This window comes from Aulonocara sp. 'chitande type north' Nkhata Bay, linkage group LG20 (genome assembly GCF_057382095.1).
Source record: "Aulonocara sp. 'chitande type north' Nkhata Bay isolate Kocher_YH1m ecotype deep benthic linkage group LG20, A_spYH_male_GT1.1, whole genome shotgun sequence".
NCBI lineage: Eukaryota > Metazoa > Chordata > Actinopteri > Cichliformes > Cichlidae > Aulonocara > Aulonocara sp. 'chitande type north' Nkhata Bay.
Window position 1 is genome coordinate 31,330,912 of NC_141363.1, and position 17,831 is coordinate 31,348,742.

Sequence of the window (17,831 nt, forward strand, 5' to 3'; positions counted from 1 at the left end):
TCAACAGTATACAACCCCACGGTGATACCATATCAATATCAAGTCATTCTGATTTTGCTTTCAAAAATAAAAGCCTTTTCAAATTGTCCATAATTGACCTAACTTTCAGTGATTTCAAAATGCTCTTAAATAGAATTTTGCTGTTTCCACAGGGTAATTCCACTTTAGATCAACAGTATACAACCTCACAGTGATACCATATCAATATCAAGTCATTCTGATTTTGCTTTTCATAGTAATGGCCCTTTGAAATTGCCGATATTTGACTTAATCTTCTAACGATTCAAAATGCTCTAAAATGAAAAATTCTTGTTTCCACAGGGTAATTCCACCTTAGATCAACAGTATACAACCCCACAGTGACACCATATCAATATCAAGTCATTCTGATTATGCCTTCCAAAATAAAAGCCTTTTCAAATTGTCCATAATTGACCTAACTTTCAGTGATTTCAAAATGCTGTAAAATGGAAAATTCCTGTTTCCACAGGGTAATTCCACTCCAGATCAACAGTATACAACCCCACGGTGATACCATATCAATATCAAGTCATTCTGATTTTGCTTTCAAAAATAAAAGCCCTTTCAAATTGTCCACAATTGACCTAACTTTCAGTGATTTCAAAATGCTCTAAAATGGAAAATTCCTGTTTCCACAGGATAATTCCACTCTGTATTTACAGTATACAACCCCACAGTGACACCATATCAATATCAAGTCATTCTGATTATGCCTTCCAAAATAAAAGACTTTTCAAATTGTCCATAATTGACCTAACTTTCAGTGATTTCAAAATGCTCTTAAATAGAATTTTGCTGTTTCCACAGGGTAATTCCACTTTAGATCAACAGTATACAACCTCACAGTGATACCATATCAATATCAAGTCATTCTGATTTTGCTTTTCATAGTAATGGCCCTTTGAAATTGCCGATATTTGACTTAATCTTCTAACGATTCAAAATGCTCTAAAATGAAAAATTCTTGTTTCCACAGGGTAATTCCACTTTAGATCAACAGTATACAACCTCACGATGTTACCATATCAATATCAAGACATTCTGATTTTGCTTTCAAAAATAAAAGCCCTTTCAAATTGTCCATAATTGACCTAACTTTCAGTGATTTCAAAATGCTCTTAAATAGAATTTTGCTGTTTCCACAGGGTAATTCCACTTTAGATCAACAGTATACAACCTCACAGTGATACCATATCAATATCAAGTCATTCTGATTTTGCTTTCAAAAATAAAAGCCTTTTCAAATTGTCCACAATTGACCTAACTTTCAGTGATTTCAAAATGCTCTAAAATGAAAAATTCTTGTTTCCACAGGGTAATTCCACTTTAGATCAACAGTATACAACCCCACAGTGATACCATATCAATATCAAGTCATTCTGATTTTGTTTTCAAAAATAAAAGCCCTTTCAAATTGTCCACAATTGACCTAACTTTCAGTGATTTCAAAATGCTCTAAAATGGAAAATTCCTGTTTCCACAGGATAATTCCACTCTGTATTTACGGTATACAGCCCCACAGTGATACCATATCAATATCAAGTCATTCTGATTTTGTTTTCAAAAATAAAAGCATTTTCAAAATGCCCATATCTGACTTGATCCTGGAACAATTTCAAAATGCTCTAAAATGGAAAATTCCTGTTTCCACTGGGTAATTCCACCTTAGATCAACAGTATACAGCCCCACAGTGATACCATATCAATATCAAGTCATTCTGATTATGCCTTCCAAAATAAAAGACTTTTCAAATTGCCAAGATACGACCTACTCTTTTAAAGATTTCAAAATGCTCTAAAAGTGAAAATTGCTGTTTCCACAGGATAATTTCACTTTAGGTCAACAGTATACAACCTCACGATGTTACCATATCAATTTCAAGTAATTCTGATTATGCCTTCCAAAATAATGGCCTGTTGAAAATGCCCATAATTTACCTAACTTTCAGTGATTTCGGAATGCTCTAAAAAGGAAATTTTCTGTTTCCACAGAATAATTTCACTTTAAATCAACAGTATACAACCTCACGATGTTACCATGTCAATTTCAAGTCAGTCTGATTTTGCCTTTCAAAATAAAAGCTTTTTCAATTTGCCCATATATGACTTACTCTTGGAGCGAATTCAAAATGCTCTAAGATGGAAAATTGCTGTTTCCACAGCATAATTCCACTTTAGATCAATAGTATCCAACCCCACAGTGATACCATATCAATATCAAATCAGTCTGATGTTGCCTTCCAAAATAAAAGACTTTTCAAATTGCCGATATACGACCTACTCTTTTAAAGAATTCAGAACGCTCTAAAAATGAAACTTGCTCTTTCCACAGGATGAATCCATGTTAGATCAAAAGTGTACATCCACACCATGGTACTACTTCAATTTCAAGTCATTCTGATTTTGCCTTCCAAAATAATGGCCTGTTGAAAATGCCAATAACTTACCTAACTTTCAGTGATTTCGGAATGCTCTAAAAAGGAAATTTTCTGTTTCCACAGAATAATTTCACTTTAAATCAACAGTATACAACCCCACAGAGATACGATGTTAAGATCAAGTCACTCTGATTTTGCCTTCCAAAATAAAAGTATTTTCAAATTGCCCATAGACGACCTACTCGTTTAACGATTTCAAAATGCTCTTAAATTGAAAGATGCTGTTTCCACAGGATAATTCCTCTTTAGATCAACAGTATCCAACCCGACAGTAAAACCATGTAAATTTTATGTTGGTCTGATTTCGCCTTTCAAATTAATGGCCCGTCGAATTTGTCCATATGTGATATACTCTTTCAATTATTTCAGAATGTTTTAAAAATGAAAATTGCTGTTTCAACACATATTGGGTTGTCATTTTGAAAAGCAAAATCAGACTCAATTGATTATGACAGAATTGAATCATAAAGATGATGTAAAAGGAAGCTGAAATTGCCACTAGGTTGTAATTGATAGTACGTTTATATTTTAAGTCTGTGGAAAGATGTCATGGTTGGTTTGCAAGCTGTTTTGTAATTTCTTTATTTAGAATGACATCTTTCCACAGACTTAAAATATAAACGTACTATCAATTACAACCTAGTGGCAATTTCAGCTTCCTTTTACATCATCTTTATGATTCAATTCTGTCATAATCAATTGAGTCTGATTTTGCTTTTCAAAATGACAACCCAATATGTGTTGAAACAGCAATTTTCATTTTTAAAACATTCTGAAATAATTGAAAGAGTATATCACATATGGACAAATTCGACGGGCCATTAATTTGAAAGGCGAAATCAGACCAACATAAAATTTACATGGTTTTACTGTCGGGTTGGATACTGTTGATCTAAAGAGGAATTATCCTGTGGAAACAGCATCTTTCAATTTAAGAGCATTTTGAAATCGTTAAACGAGTAGGTCGTCTATGGGCAATTTGAAAATACTTTTATTTTGGAAGGCAAAATCAGAGTGACTTGATCTTAACATCGTATCTCTGTGGGGTTGTATACTGTTGATTTAAAGTGAAATTATTCTGTGGAAACAGAAAATTTCCTTTTTAGAGCATTCCGAAATCACTGAAAGTTAGGTAAGTTATTGGCATTTTCAACAGGCCATTATTTTGGAAGGCAAAATCAGAATGACTTGAAATTGAAGTAGTACCATGGTGTGGATGTACACTTTTGATCTAACATGGATTCATCCTGTGGAAAGAGCAAGTTTCATTTTTAGAGCGTTCTGAATTCTTTAAAAGAGTAGGTCGTATATCGGCAATTTGAAAAGTCTTTTATTTTGGAAGGCAACATCAGACTGATTTGATATTGATATGGTAACATCGTGAGGTTGTATACTGTTGACCTAAAGTGAAATTATCCTGTGGAAACAGCAATTTTCACTTTTAGAGCATTTTGAAATCTTTAAAAGAGTAGGTCGTATCTTGGCAATTTGAAAAGTCTTTTATTTTGGAAGGCATAATCAGAATGACTTGATATTGATATGGTATCACTGTGAGGTTGTATACTGTTGATCTAAAGTGGAATTACCCTGTGGAAACAGCAAAATTCTATTTAAGAGCATTTTGAAATCACTGAAAGTTAGGTCAATTATGGACAATTTGAAAAGTCTTTTATTTTGGAAGGCATAATCAGAATGACTTGATATTGATATGGTGTCACTGTGGGGTTGTATACTGTTGATCTAAGGTGGAATTATCCTGTGGAAACAGGAATTTTCCATTTTACAGCATTTTGAAATCACTGAAAGTTAGGTCAATTGTGGACAATTTGAAAGGGCTTTTATTTTTGAAAACAAAATCAGAATGACTTGATATTGATATGGTATCACTGTGGGGTTGTATACTGTTGATCTAAAGTGGAATTACCCTGTGGAAACAGGAATTTTCCATTTTAGAGCATTTTGAAATCACTGAAAGGTAGGTCAATTGTGGACAATTTGAAAGGGCTTTTATTTTTGAAAACAAAATCAGAATGACTTGATATTGATATGGTATCACTGTGGGGTTGTATACTGTTGATCTAAAGTGGAATTACCCTGTGGAAACAAGAATTTTTCATTTTAGAGCATTTTGAAATCACTGAAAGTTAGGTCAATTATGGACAATTTGAAAGGGCTTTTATTTTTGAAAGCAAAATCAGAATGTCTTGATATTGATATGGTAACATCGTGAGGTTGTATACTGTTGATCTAAAGTGGAATTACCCTGTGGAAACAGGAATTTTCCATTTTAGAGCATTTTGAAATCACTGAAAGGTAGGTCAATTATGGACAATTTGAAAAGGCTTTAATTTTTGAAAGCAAAATCAGAATGACTTGATATTGATATGGTATCACTGCGAGGTTGTATACTGTTGATCTAAAGTGGAATTACCCTGTGGAAACAAGAATTTTTCATTTTAGAGCATTTTGAAATCACTGAAAGTTAGGTCAATTGTGGACAATTTGAAAGGGCTTTTATTTTTGAAAACAAAATCAGAATGACTTGATATTGATATGGTATCACTGTGGGGTTGTATACTGTTGATCTAAAGTGGAATTACCCTGTGGAAACAGGAATTTTCCATTTTAGAGCATTTTGAAATCACTGAAAGGTAGGTCAATTATGGACAATTTGAAAAGGCTTTAATTTTTGAAAGCAAAATCAGAATGACTTGATATTGATATGGTATCACTGTGAGGTTGTATACTGTTGATCTAAAGTGGAATTACCCTGTGGAAACAGCAAAATTCTATTTAAGAGCATTTTGAAATCACTGAAAGTTAGGTCAATTATGGACAATTTGAAAAGTCTTTTATTTTGGAAGGCATAATCAGAATGACTTGATATTGATATGGTGTCACTGTGGGGTTGTATACTGTTGATCTAAGGTGGAATTATCCTGTGGAAACAGGAATTTTCCATTTTACAGCATTTTGAAATCACTGAAAGTTAGGTCAATTGTGGACAATTTGAAAGGGCTTTTATTTTTGAAAACAAAATCAGAATGACTTGATATTGATATGGTATCACTGTGGGGTTGTATACTGTTGATCTAAAGTGGAATTACCCTGTGGAAACAGGAATTTTCCATTTTAGAGCATTTTGAAATCACTGAAAGGTAGGTCAATTATGGACAATTTGAAAAGGCTTTAATTTTTGAAAGCAAAATCAGAATGACTTGATATTGATATGGTATCACTGTGAGGTTGTATACTGTTGATCTAAAGTGGAATTACCCTGTGGAAACAGCAAAATTCTATTTAAGAGCATTTTGAATCGTTAGGAGATTAAGTCAAATATCGGCAATTTCAAAGGGCCATTACTATGAAAAGCAAAATCAGAAAGAATTTATTTGATATGGTATTACTGTGAAAAAGACTGCGGTTGGAAAGTGTTGATACAAAGTTCAAATAGTATTTGGAAATACGACTTTTGCTTTTAAGAGCATTATGAATTCATTGAAAGAGTAGTTCAAAAATGAAGATTCACAGGGCTTTTACTTTGAAATCCAAAATAAGATGGCCTTGACAGGGCACAATTAGGGTACAAGGCTGTGTCATGTAGATGTAACATTAGAGTTTCTAAAAAAAAAAAAAAAAGCCTAAATTATATGTTATTATGTTCTTAACATATCTGTTAATTCACTCGAAGTTGGCTTTTATTTTGAAATCTGGTTTCCACATCCATTCCCGTAATACTTTGAAAACACAGGGAACGTAAAATCAACTGGAGGCTGGCTTGACTGCAAGTCTCGAATTGGAGGCTGGCTTGACACCAGTAGTACTGTGTAGTTGCTGACAAATTTGTACATAGACTAACCTTTACTCTTGAACACCTGAACAGCACAGACTCTCCGGTGTAAAAAAAAAAAAAAAACTGGAACTGTCGGGAGTAGGTTGTGTTCAGAGGTTCGGTTTAAAATCAGCTGTTTCCGCATTTTCACAGATTATTATATGTGCCTAACTAAAACCACTGAATGAAGCTCAAACTATACAGGAACTGTCACGGGAATGCGCGTGTATTCATTTGTTAATTTTGAAAATGTATAAAAATTTTCTATGGTTGATTCTCTTTACATTATTGGAATTGTAGGTTAGCTGTTAAATCAATTTTACTTTAATCTTCAGAGAATTGATCTGAAGGTCGTCTACTTTATTAGGTTGTGGGACAGTAAGATTTCATGTTTAAATAGATCCAGTTTAAAGTTAGAGAGCTCAAACTTGAAACTGCTGTGTGATGAATCACTGGATCAATAAGTTTCTGCAATTCAGTTTTATTTATTTAGTGCCAATTCATGACACTAATCACCTCAAGGCACTTTATAATTGAAAAAATACCCTGCACTTATGTGGAGAAAACCCGAACAATCAAACAACCCCCTATGAGAAGGAACTTGGCCACAGTGGGAAGAAAAAAAACCTCCCTCTTAACAGGAAGAAACCCCAGGGCAGCTACCTGTCATTGGAGGGGGTGAAGGAAGACGGGACAATTTGTCTTATTTGCAACAGTGTCGCATTTTTCTGTTCTTTATAGATTTTCAGTCATCATTTTACCATTATCTGATAATGTCTCTCAGAGTAGGTGGCAGTCATATGGATCATTTTCTGTGGAAGATTCATCATATGACCTGTGAAACACTCCATTTAGATTTGATAGTGCTAATATCACACTGGTTATCAACTTGCTAAATTAACCCAAATTCACATGACCAGTTTTCTGATTGCCCATCCAAGAGGGAATTCCCTAGGTATGTTTAATTTTGTTTAGGTGGTAGAGTGCCTTGTCTAAAGACGTATCCCTCATCCATGTGTGGGTTTTTGGGACATGTATATAGCAGGGAATGAGTAAAAACATTGGTCCAATACTGTAATTAGGACTTTAATCACAGAGGCATTAACCTGGCATTGAAAACTCCCCAAAATGGTAACAAAAAGAAAATGAACCATCAAATTTGCCAAGTTTATTGGGAGCCTTCATACAAAAATGAAATTATGGCTGTATAAAGTTACAAAGGATTATTGTCGATGTACTTTTGGCATTTAAGGCCCATCATCCCAACACTTTTTTTTTCTAACTCTGCACTTTTATTTGAAATCTAAAAGTTCTGAATTTAAACAAGCAGATATGACAGTAATATTTAAAAACATGTAGACCAATAGATATCTGCAGATTACTTCTCAGTGGTAGTTTACAACACAAGCCCACAAAAAATTTGAAAAGCAACTAAACAAAAAGAAAAAGAAAAAAAATTTCCCCCAAAATGGTGAACGTGAACTTGAGGCCACTTTTATTACACACAGCCAACTAATTTCAATGCAAATGTTTCAATGACATTTTCATGAATGCAAACAAATGTATTTACAGACTTCAGAAGCTTGTCTCTGACTATCGGCGTGACGGCATTAGAAGCTGCTTTGCTGTTACTGAATCAGGGAAAAGGTTGTGGTAGGTTGGTAAAGGAACATAGGCAGCTGTTATCATTTTACCTGTGAAAGAAAGACAAATGTAAACATTAGAACCTACAGTTTGATCGAGAATATTTAAAAAGAAAAAAAGAAAATAAATTTTACTTGAATTAGAACTAAGATATTTGCAGCTTAAAAACTAGTTAATAGCTGCCATCTTCAGCAGTGCTGCATACCTGCAAACCAGCGTCCATGAAGTGCATTTACAGTTGCCATGGCTGCTGGTATCGAGGGACACTTCACATACACATTACCCTATGTGAGCAGGAGAGATATCAACTTTACTGCTTGTGCATTTCAAAAAAAATGTTGCAAAACAAGCTCAGTGATGTTAAAACTATCTCGTTTTAATCTTCGACTTACTTGAGGAGAGTTCTTGTCGACATAAATGTGAACGATTCCACCGTGTTTGTTGCATTCCTCAATCACATCATCTTGGATTTCAGCTGCCCAGCTGGGATCATTTTCCCTGCAAAAATAATCAGCAATATTAGAAATCCAGTAAAATGTTCCGCTTGACTCAAAAAGCTTGATTTTTAACTAAATGAGTTTCACAAATTTAAAACCAGCTGAATGCACATCTTTTGTTTTCAGATTGAAACAAAATTCAGAATTAGCCTGAAAAATAACGCACAGTTGGATTTTTCCCCATTACTTTTCTGTTAAGTCATTTCAAAAGAGATTTCTTCACTGACAGGAGGAACTGAGACCACACAGACTTGTCAAGCTCGCACACTGCAGAGCTCAAGCATGTGACCAGTTTATTATTTCGTTGTTGGCTTGTTTTCGGTTCAGCACTTGCCTTGTGTATATTTTCTGTCTCAAACTTTTGAACAGAAATCGATCTACGGATAAGAGAGAGGTATTTTGAATACACGAAAGTGTTTAGAGTAGAGAAAAAATATGAATTAAAGGATTGATGACTTAAGAATCACTGGACACTGATGTTAAAAACTCAGACCTCTACTAAATTGGTTCCAACACAAATGAATTACATTAAATGCCTCATTTAAAACAGTCAGATTCTTCTTTGATAGTGAAAACTTGAACAAGCCATCTGACAATATGCTTTGCTCTCAGTCCAGGGATGCAAAGGCTTAAGACAAACTTAAAGTGAACTTATTTGAAGGATGTCCTTACGCTTGTGGGTTGAACAGGTTGGACAGCTGAAGGCAGTGTGTGGCCAGTGGCTGAGATGGGAGGTTCAAAGCTTGGCTTGGAGCTGGGGTTGGAACAGCTGGAAGAAAGAAAAAAAAAAAAAGTTGTCACTAAACCTGTGGCAAGAAAACATATCAAATACTAAATATCTTCCATCATCTAGGCTCACCTGCTGGAGCGCCAATGCCCCCAAAGGGTATGGAGCCAGTCATCTGTAGAGCCTGCTGAGCAGCAGGTGGGATCTTCAGACCAGTCCCTGTTGAGAGAAAGAAATTGTTTTGCATAGGGTTAATTTTAGACACTTAAAGGCAGCAGAAGCATGACATGTAGTGTGGCCTGATGAGGACAGAGAAACAATCACTTTCATTCACATGGTCATTTCCCTCTACCAAAGACATGTAGTTGGTGGGGGAAAAACAAACAAAAACAGGTTTCACAGCCATGTGGTGACTCAAGTTGTGTCCTTCTTTCCAGGCTTAAAGCTTGAGTTACACATCTGTAGGAAATCTACATCCTAACTGATATTGTAACTGGAAACTCCTTTTATCCCTGCACCATGCCATTCAAATCATCGTGGTATGGGCAGACCTAACAGGTAGTTACATTTCTTGGAGGTGCATGTCAGGTTACATAGAACGTTGCAGTGAAAATTGGTTCCAGTTATGGTGCGAGTTATGGCACACCATAATTCACGTGTTAAAATAAATAAATCGGACTTCTCAGTGCTAACGTTTCTGGAAAGCAAACAATGTGGAATCATGGCAGGACATTAAAATATATTTAATAATGTTTAAATAATTGTAGTTATACAGTACTTTAACATTGGGGTAGTAGAGAAAAAAGGCAAAGAAGATGAGGAGGCTAAAGCGCCCGCCTAAAATGGTCTACTAGTGCCCCCTGCTTTCTGTCCATATGCTAATACAGTAAGTAGGATTAATGTTATTTTGGAGATTTACATTTATAAAAATTGTGTTTGAAAAACCAAATTTAGGTCAGTGTAAAGTAAAAATACTTAACCACTCATTCTGGCTTATTCCAGTATAATAAATGACCCTGACACTGTTACATATTACATGTATGCCTGTGGTCTGACTCATTACTTTGCTAATAAGCGGTTCCTTCCTCTTTTATTACGACCAGAAATTTTTCCAGGTATGGATATGCCTGCCAAGTGCCATTACAAACCTTCTGCTAGTCGAGCCATCAGCTGTAGACGCCCCGTAGTCCCTAGGTCAATACCAGTCCTCTCTAGTTCGTCATTATCCAGGAACGAGCTGGCTGTTGAAGAGTCTGAGCGCTCTGTAACATGCCCCACCTTCATTGGCCGTCCGGCTAGCTCAAAGCCGTTCAGCTGCTCCAATGCCTTTTTTGCACATTCCGCATCTGCAAACTTCAGAAAGTTAAAAGGTTACAAAGTGAACCCAGCAGCAAACAAAAAGCTACCAAAGACATACAAAAGGCTTTGTTTACCGATATGAAGCCATATCCTTTGGATCGGCCAGTCTCGCTGTCCATCATAAGCTGGATTCCTTCAATCTATGAAGAAGAAACACACGTACAGATGATTATACTACATTCACTTAAATAGATTAAAACAAATTAATATTTGCAGAGTTCTCCTGACCTTTCCAAAGGGCTCAAAAATCCCTCGAAGCATTTCTTCAGTAATGTTGAAGTGCAGTGAGCCCACATACAGGCGCATCGGACCTGAACTGCCCTTCTGCAGATTATTGGCAGCAGCTGCTGCTCTATTTTTCTCTGCCTGTAATTAGAAATAGAGATGACATGATTGAAGAATTTTAGTGTAATTACATTAAGTAATGTCAAAATGATAATGGACCTTAGTGCAGAATCAGCATTTGCTTTAATGCAATCTGAATTACTTAAGTTCTGTTAATATTTTAAGTTATTTTCCACTTTCTGGTCTGTTTTTTTTTTTTAATCGATAGAAATGGGGTTTTTTTTCTTCTTTTTCCCCCTCAAAGTTCTTGGTATGGAGTTCGCAACACGGCAGCTGACTATTAATATGTCTGGTCAAAGTGAGTAGAACTAATCGACTTGTTCTATATTCAAGTCCACAAAAAGAAACGACACTAACCTGAGATGCCTGGACGATGATGGGCACTCCTAAAAGCCTCTGGCCAGTCAATCCAATTGCCAGAGGTACAGAGGAGGACTCCACAAACTCTATGTATGCAATCCCCTTCGATCTCCTGGAGTTTCTGTCAGAGATTATTCTCACATCTCTAACCTATAGCGAGAGAACAGTCACATTTTCAGAGCCAAATTCCTGGATGGCATTCATTTGGAATTTACACAAACTGAAAGTCAACTGACTTTTCCAACGGCTGAGAAGAAATCCTCCAGGTCCCGAGCTCTGATTCTTGCAGCAAGCTGCATACAGAAAACAGTGCGGGCATCTCTCTCCTCTGGTGTTAGATTGTCAATTGGTGCCCTTAGGAGGAAAAGGACAAAAACCAAATGTGCATGTTAATCACAAACCAATAACAAATGCTTAAAAATATTTCAAAACTTTAAAGCTGTGATAGTATAGAAACCTAAAACTAAAACCATAACTTGAAGATTTGGAGAACACATGTTTTTTTTGTTCTGGTACCCCTCGAGATGACAGACTGTAAAGATGACCACTTCTGGCCACTAATATTGCTGCTGCTGCTGCTGATGTGGGAAACTGATGCTGAACTGGGAGGACTTTTAACTCAAACACTCAGGGACAGGTAAGGTTTAACTTGAGCGGTATGGCAGCTTTGCTTGCTAGGCCTGTCAAGGTAGGCAACTGAAGAGCCGACAGACAATACTTATACCAATGTAAGTCACTGAAGGACCTCATAAGAGTGTTCTTTTTGGTGTTTTTAACAGTCCGTCTTTGACTATTCAAAGCCTGTCGTTAAGGAAGATGCATTTGCAGCACTGTGCTACCTGCTCCTTTGCTTGTATGCTATGCATGTCTTTCTAGCTGAGTGTAACAGTATTTTGAATTTTCAAATGTTTGGTGAGTCAAGGCCTACGAAAAATCAGGACATGTGTGCATACATAAAACCACTCACGTGACTGTTTTATCTTACCTAATGGGGCTCTTTTCTTTTTTGAAGGGGCTCCGACTTCTGGAACGTTTGCGACTAAAAAACAAATAAGAATTATTTTACATTTGGGGGGGGGGGATCATGTTCTTTTCACATAAACAAGCAACCAACTTAAAATTACAAAAATAAATTAAGTACAACAACATTAAAAGACCTAAAATCATACAATTTCAGTACCCAATAAAGTTAATGTAATATTTTTCTGACTAGCAAGCGTAAAAGGTCACATACATCGGACTCCTGCGTGCTCTGTACCGCCCAGCTCGATCTTTGCTTCGGGAGCGGCTGCGATGGCGCTCTCTGCTGCGGCTTCTTTTTCTTTCCCGGCTCTTGCTCCTCTTCTTAGTCTTCTTTCTGTCTTTGCTTTTGCTTCTGCTCCTCTTCTTTTTGGAGCCCGGGCTTCGGCTCCGACTCCTCCTTTTCCTGTAAAGTGTTACAACAGTTCTGTTGTTGTACACACACTTTAAAGCAGAACTTTGTCTGATTAAGCACTATTTAGGTAACATGATGGATAACCAAAACTTACTTCTTGCTCTGGTCATCGTGTCCATTTGCATGAGAGGACTTGTTCTCATCCTAAGCAAGGTCGATAGAAGAACATCATGAGGACGTAGATGAAACATTTCATGTCGTCAAGGTAAAGGGGATGGGGTGGGACAAGAGAAAATGCAGAATATATTCAATTAATAAAAATACAAACTTCCTACAGTCATGTCTGGACAGTGTCCTTCCACCACCCCAATAGCTTCCCATCCCACTCCATCCTTTGTTCCCCCCCCCCCCTTTTACTAAGCTGCTCAATAGTTAATGCAACAAAGCAAAGATAAGGGAGAGTTTCCAACATATTAGCTCAGTTCAGGAAGCTGACAATAGTCAGGTCATCTCCACCAATACCCTTCTAATAGGTCGTACCAATGCCACTATTTGTGCCTAAACATGTGACCACGCATGGCCCATGGCCACTAAAAGAGATCCTGTGTGGTTGGTGTCAGTCCAGAGATCTTCACCCATTTTCGTTCTTGGACTGTAAGAGCTCGATGCCACCTCTGTCACACATCTTGCCCTGAAGCAAACAGGGATTCACACTTCTTAGTAATATTGACGCCCAAGCAAATAAATAAATAAAGATTAATTCATCCACGTGTTACACTACCATCATCTTCAGTTTACAGTAATACTTACAACCTTTTGACTTAAGGAATTATTAACTACTGAAAGTAAATCATCTTATACAATAAAAGGCAGATGTAGCTATTTTACAGTTATTCTAGAAATATATCAATATCTGTGGTGTTCTGTAGCATGCAAAAATCAAGATGCTGATTCACATTACAGTTGGCTAAGGCAAAGAGGCAGTATTCATATTTACCAGCGAGAGAAAAATAACTTGTCACCGATAATTCTGCTGTAGAACTATGACAAAAATGCAATCGCTGGATTTTCAAGAATTTTGCTGCATTATAACTTCAGGAATTACGCCACTCACAGATTGACACAGACACAACTACATACAAATACAACTGCCTGAGGAAATTATACTTTAGCACAACTTTATATACTGATTCTTGCTAAAGACTAGACTTGTTAATGCTATATAACAGAAAAATAATGTTGAAATCACACACACACACACGGAGGAGATTTTTAACAATACAAAACAGTTTTCCATTTAAAAAGGCTCTTATTGAAAAAACCCTGCACATTCATAAACAGCGACAACATACAGATTGTAAATCTGAATACTGCCTCCTTTGCTGGACAAGTAAAGATGGGCTTATCAACCATTGGCATTCACCTTGTAGCAACCGAATAGGGATTGGATGTTCTGGGTTGAATCTCTTTTAGTCCTAAAGTGAACCACAGTACATCAGTATATGCGCAATAACTACCTTCCTTTTTTTCACAGTTCACAGTGGAATCAAAGATGAATTCATGGGAGTAGAGGTGAGATATCATTAGGGAAGTCTATAAAGAGAGATAGATGTGGATTTATTTATAATTCTGTATTGCGTCTTAAATACTCATTCACACCACACAACATTCAAGTTAACTTTGTCACAGTAGCAAATATAAAAGGTCTAAAAATAAAAAGGCCGAACAGCAACACAGGCCTCACTTCTCCGACTTTTAAACCCACCTTTCTGTATGGAGCCTCCAGCATGGCCTCAACGTCAAAGTCATCAGCCATATTGATCCTGCAATAAGAAAGAAAAAGGAAGAAAAACATTTCAGTGATCCGTTTGCGCACGAGAAACTGTAATACCCAGAGTAAACGCTACAAATACACACAGCGTGGTAACGATGAGTCCTAGATTTTCTTATTAGTATCACATGCTCAACATACAATCCGTTACATGATCGATTGATACGGACAACATAAGAAAAACATATTTAATTGTACCCGAAGAACAACAAAGCTTTCTAAAATCTCAACGTTGCGCACGCGTCTACCCGAAACGTAGCTAATGCTAACTAGCCACCACGGCCGTGCTTTCAAAGGCCCGCACTGAATCTATGCTGACCATTTTGATAATATGAATAATAGCAGGCTTGTAGATATGCAAACCTATAATCAACCAACCACCATTTTGACGTATTTTACACGATTCCAGATAATATTTATGGTGGAAACTAAAAAGAAACGCTTAGGTTCGAATACGGCTAAAAAGCTAACCGCGCTTCCGCGGTAGCGAGCGAGCTTCATTAGCAAACATTGACGTTACCGTGTGAAACTGAAGGAAATGTTGTGCCAAAGTGAAAATATCGCGGAAAACGTTCTGGTGTAGAGAATCCTCTTCGACGCCTTTCTCTTTGTAGATTACACAAAGCCAAGATGAAGTCACAATTTCGGAAGTTATATAACCTCGTTTAAGGAAGTCCCCGTTGCAGGTCGTGGCCTGGTACCTCGCCGATCTCCTTCCTTCTTCTTCGTGTTCTTCCTCTGCTATGGGCATTTACTGCAGCGGTAACGTTTGGTGCTGCGTTGCTGCCACCTACTGGAACCGAGAGGCCCTGTTTGAATAGTACTGTATATATAATATTTTCTACCAATTCTGTTGCTTATGTTCAGTTCTCTAAACTGAACATGTCAAAAGTCCATCCCGGTGACCAATCACGGCCCTTGGTCAGCTCTTATACAGCCTCTCGCTCCTTTGTTAAAATGTATTCTTTATGGCCTGTCATCACAAACAGAATTAATAAAGTGTTATTTTAATTTGTACCTAATAGTGGCAGCACCATGCAGTGCAGCCAATGAATGTATAAAGTTTTATACGCTCAGACAATACACAGAATAGTGAGTCTCTTTTAAATTTAGCCTGAGATACTGAAATTAAGCAGCTTCACTGAAGTTTTAGTTATTCCAGACAGCTTGATCTTCTTATTTTCTCTCCATATGTGAATGAAAAGTAGATTTATTTTGTCAAGGCTTAAACACACATGATCACAGTAATGAGAACTCTTCTGTTATTGAAAAAAGCACAATATTTATGTTTCAAAAAGGCAAGAAGAAATGTTGGCCCCCAGGTGAGTTTCTGTTAATAAATATAGACACTGCTGCTCTAAGCTGTTTATCTTGTTCCCCCGTAGACCATTAATTAGTAATATTACAAAGGTTACAAAGGTTTGTAGAAAAAACAACAATGTCTAATTTGCTCTTTAACACACAGTTTCTCAAATGTTTACATACATGGAAACGAATAACATAATGACCATCAATATAAGGCTGTGCTGGACCGTATCATCACTGTGATCACTAGTGAAATATCATTTACAATGAAATTAATATAAAAAAAGAATAAAAAATTACTATAACACATATTTCCATCATTGCAATAATTTTCTTTACTCTCAAACAATAACATAGCCTCATTTATATATATTTCCTGTATCATGCCAGTTAAATGCACTGACAGTCCTTGGCTGCTGAGCATCACACAGTAGAGTCTTCTACACTATTTGTGTTGCTGTGTTTAAGTCTGACTGGTGAATCATAGTCAGGAGGAACTTCAAAAAATGGCTTGTCATCAAAACAGAAATCGTCAGACGGAGATGCAAAATATGGCAGCCTCAAGAGAAAGCCTGTGAGTATGCCTCCCAGCGCTGACAGTCCTATGGTGGAGAATATAGCTGCAACCTGGAAGAGAGCCTGTTTTTGGGCAGTCCTCCCCAAACCTGCCTTTAAACCGGGAATCACCATCCGTAGCTCTTGTAGCTTGGGGTCCCCTTCCACTGGTGCTCTGTGGGCAAAGATCTCATAGAAACTAGGGCCGTAAACCTCCTCACTAGCTGTCAGTATGGCACATATCCCTGCAGTGCAGGATATAAGTCCGGTTAGTCCATGCAAGTTGTGAATGCCACACTGATCTTGGATCCTCAAACGTCGTGCCAAGATGGGGCTCAAATACTTGTAGCCCAACATGCATGCAATACACCCTATTACACCCAGAGCGTATGCAGCTACAGGTGATATCATCATATCCACAGATGCCCCGACTGTCACACCTCCAGCCAGGGTCACGTTCTGAATATCAGCCATGGTAAGCTTGCCATTTTTATTCAGCATAGCAGAGAGTGCAAAGGCTGTAAGTGTAGAGGCACTTAGTCCAATGAAAGTGTGGAGGATAGCCCTGTGCTGATCGTCTCCTTTCAGGACTAAAGCTGAGTTAAAGGAGGGCCAGAACACCCAGAGGAACAAGGTCCCCATTAGACACAGGATGTCAGAATGGTAACTTGTGTTCTCCTTTGCGTGGCCTTCATTTAGACTAGGCCTGTACAGCACAAAAGTGACACCCAAGCCAAAATAGCAGGCAAAGAGATGGATGAGAATGGAGCCTCCTGCATCATTGATCTTCAGATACTTAAGCACAACCCATTCTGTGACGGCAAACACAGGAACCTCCAGCAGAGCCATTACCAGTATCTGCAAAGGACTGGTCTTCCCCAGCACTGCCCCATACGATATCAGCACCACAGCACAGGCAAACTCTGCATTTATGAGATTGATCACTCCGAGGTGGATCTTACCATCATGGCTAAACTGGAAGTAGCCCTGCACCAGAATGGCCCACTGGATGGCAAAAGTAGCTGTGAGGAAGTTGAAAACCATCCCCCCAAAACCATAGAATCGGAAAAATGCCAGCAGGCACCCGAAACCCACGAATATCATGAAGTGTATGTCTATAAAGAAAGGGTAGTTCCTGTACACTGCATTGTGCATAGGGTTGGTCTGATTAGTCTGAAATTTGGCATCAGCCTCTTCATCATATGTAACAAATGCTGAATACAAGGCAACAATAATCACCTCTGCGATGAACACAAACACAGGTAACCGCACTCGAAGACCGGTCGATTGTTTCTTCATGCTGACAGCTCTTTAGAGCGAGTGACAGTCATTTGTTTTCCACCCTGGTTTAACTCTGTTTAGATAAGGAAGGTCAAAGGCACTGGTAAACCCACTGAAACACATCAATATTCTCCTCCCCGGGAAATGCCACTATGTGGACTTTGCTCATGTTATTAAGACATGCAAAGTCAGCATTCTCTTTTCTTCTGTGTGTTGAAAACCCTCTGTTTTCCCACAGCTTTCATGTACCCTGTAACAGAT

At 37.5% G+C, this 17,831-nt stretch overlaps 2 protein-coding genes across 5 annotated transcripts; both read right to left on the reverse strand.

The window, feature by feature from the left end:
* Positions 1 to 7,356: 7,356 nt before the first annotated feature.
* On the reverse strand, positions 7,357 to 15,218 carry rbm39b (RNA binding motif protein 39b). 4 transcript variants are annotated; one of them, XM_086277156.1, is made up of 16 exons: positions 15,090 to 15,218; positions 14,364 to 14,421; positions 14,022 to 14,073; positions 12,753 to 12,802; positions 12,458 to 12,649; positions 12,209 to 12,262; positions 11,460 to 11,577; positions 11,221 to 11,373; positions 10,747 to 10,884; positions 10,593 to 10,658; positions 10,308 to 10,512; positions 9,292 to 9,378; positions 9,105 to 9,201; positions 8,328 to 8,433; positions 8,141 to 8,219; positions 7,357 to 7,985 (listed from the first exon to the last, which is right to left on the reverse strand). In XM_086277156.1, the coding sequence occupies exons 1-16, from the start codon at positions 15,178 to 15,180 to the stop codon at positions 7,885 to 7,887; spliced, it is 1,647 nt and encodes a 548-aa protein (XP_086133282.1). In that variant the 5' UTR covers positions 15,181 to 15,218; the 3' UTR covers positions 7,357 to 7,884. The 4 variants fall into 4 exon arrangements, with proteins under 4 accessions (XP_086133282.1, XP_086133283.1, XP_086133286.1 ...); XM_086277157.1 differs by having other exon boundaries at positions 14,950 to 15,169; XM_086277160.1 differs by lacking the exon at positions 14,022 to 14,073 and having other exon boundaries at positions 15,090 to 15,181.
* Positions 15,219 to 15,610: 392 nt separating this feature from the next.
* Positions 15,611 to 17,831, reverse strand: rh50 (Rh50-like protein). Its single transcript, XM_086276174.1, has one exon. It carries the CDS (start codon positions 17,586 to 17,588, stop codon positions 16,158 to 16,160), a length of 1,431 nt encoding a protein of 476 aa, XP_086132300.1. The 5' UTR covers positions 17,589 to 17,831; the 3' UTR covers positions 15,611 to 16,157.

What these genes read in the sequence shown, in the direction of transcription:
- rbm39b (XM_086277156.1), bottom strand. Translation starts at nt 15,180, where the DNA reads ATGCCCATAGCAGAGGAAGAACACGAAGAAGAAGGAAGGAGATCGGCG. An exon ending in TGGAGGCTCCATACAGAAAG is followed by an intron (nt 14,074 to 14,363) that starts GTGGGTTTAAAA and finishes GGTTCACTTTAG; the next exon opens with GACTAAAAGAGATTCAACCC. An exon ending in AAGGATATGGCTTCATATCG is followed by an intron (nt 10,513 to 10,592) that starts GTAAACAAAGCC and finishes AACTTTCTGAAG; the next exon opens with TTTGCAGATGCGGAATGTGC.
- rh50 (XM_086276174.1), bottom strand. Translation starts at nt 17,588, where the DNA reads ATGAAGAAACAATCGACCGGTCTTCGAGTGCGGTTACCTGTGTTTGTG.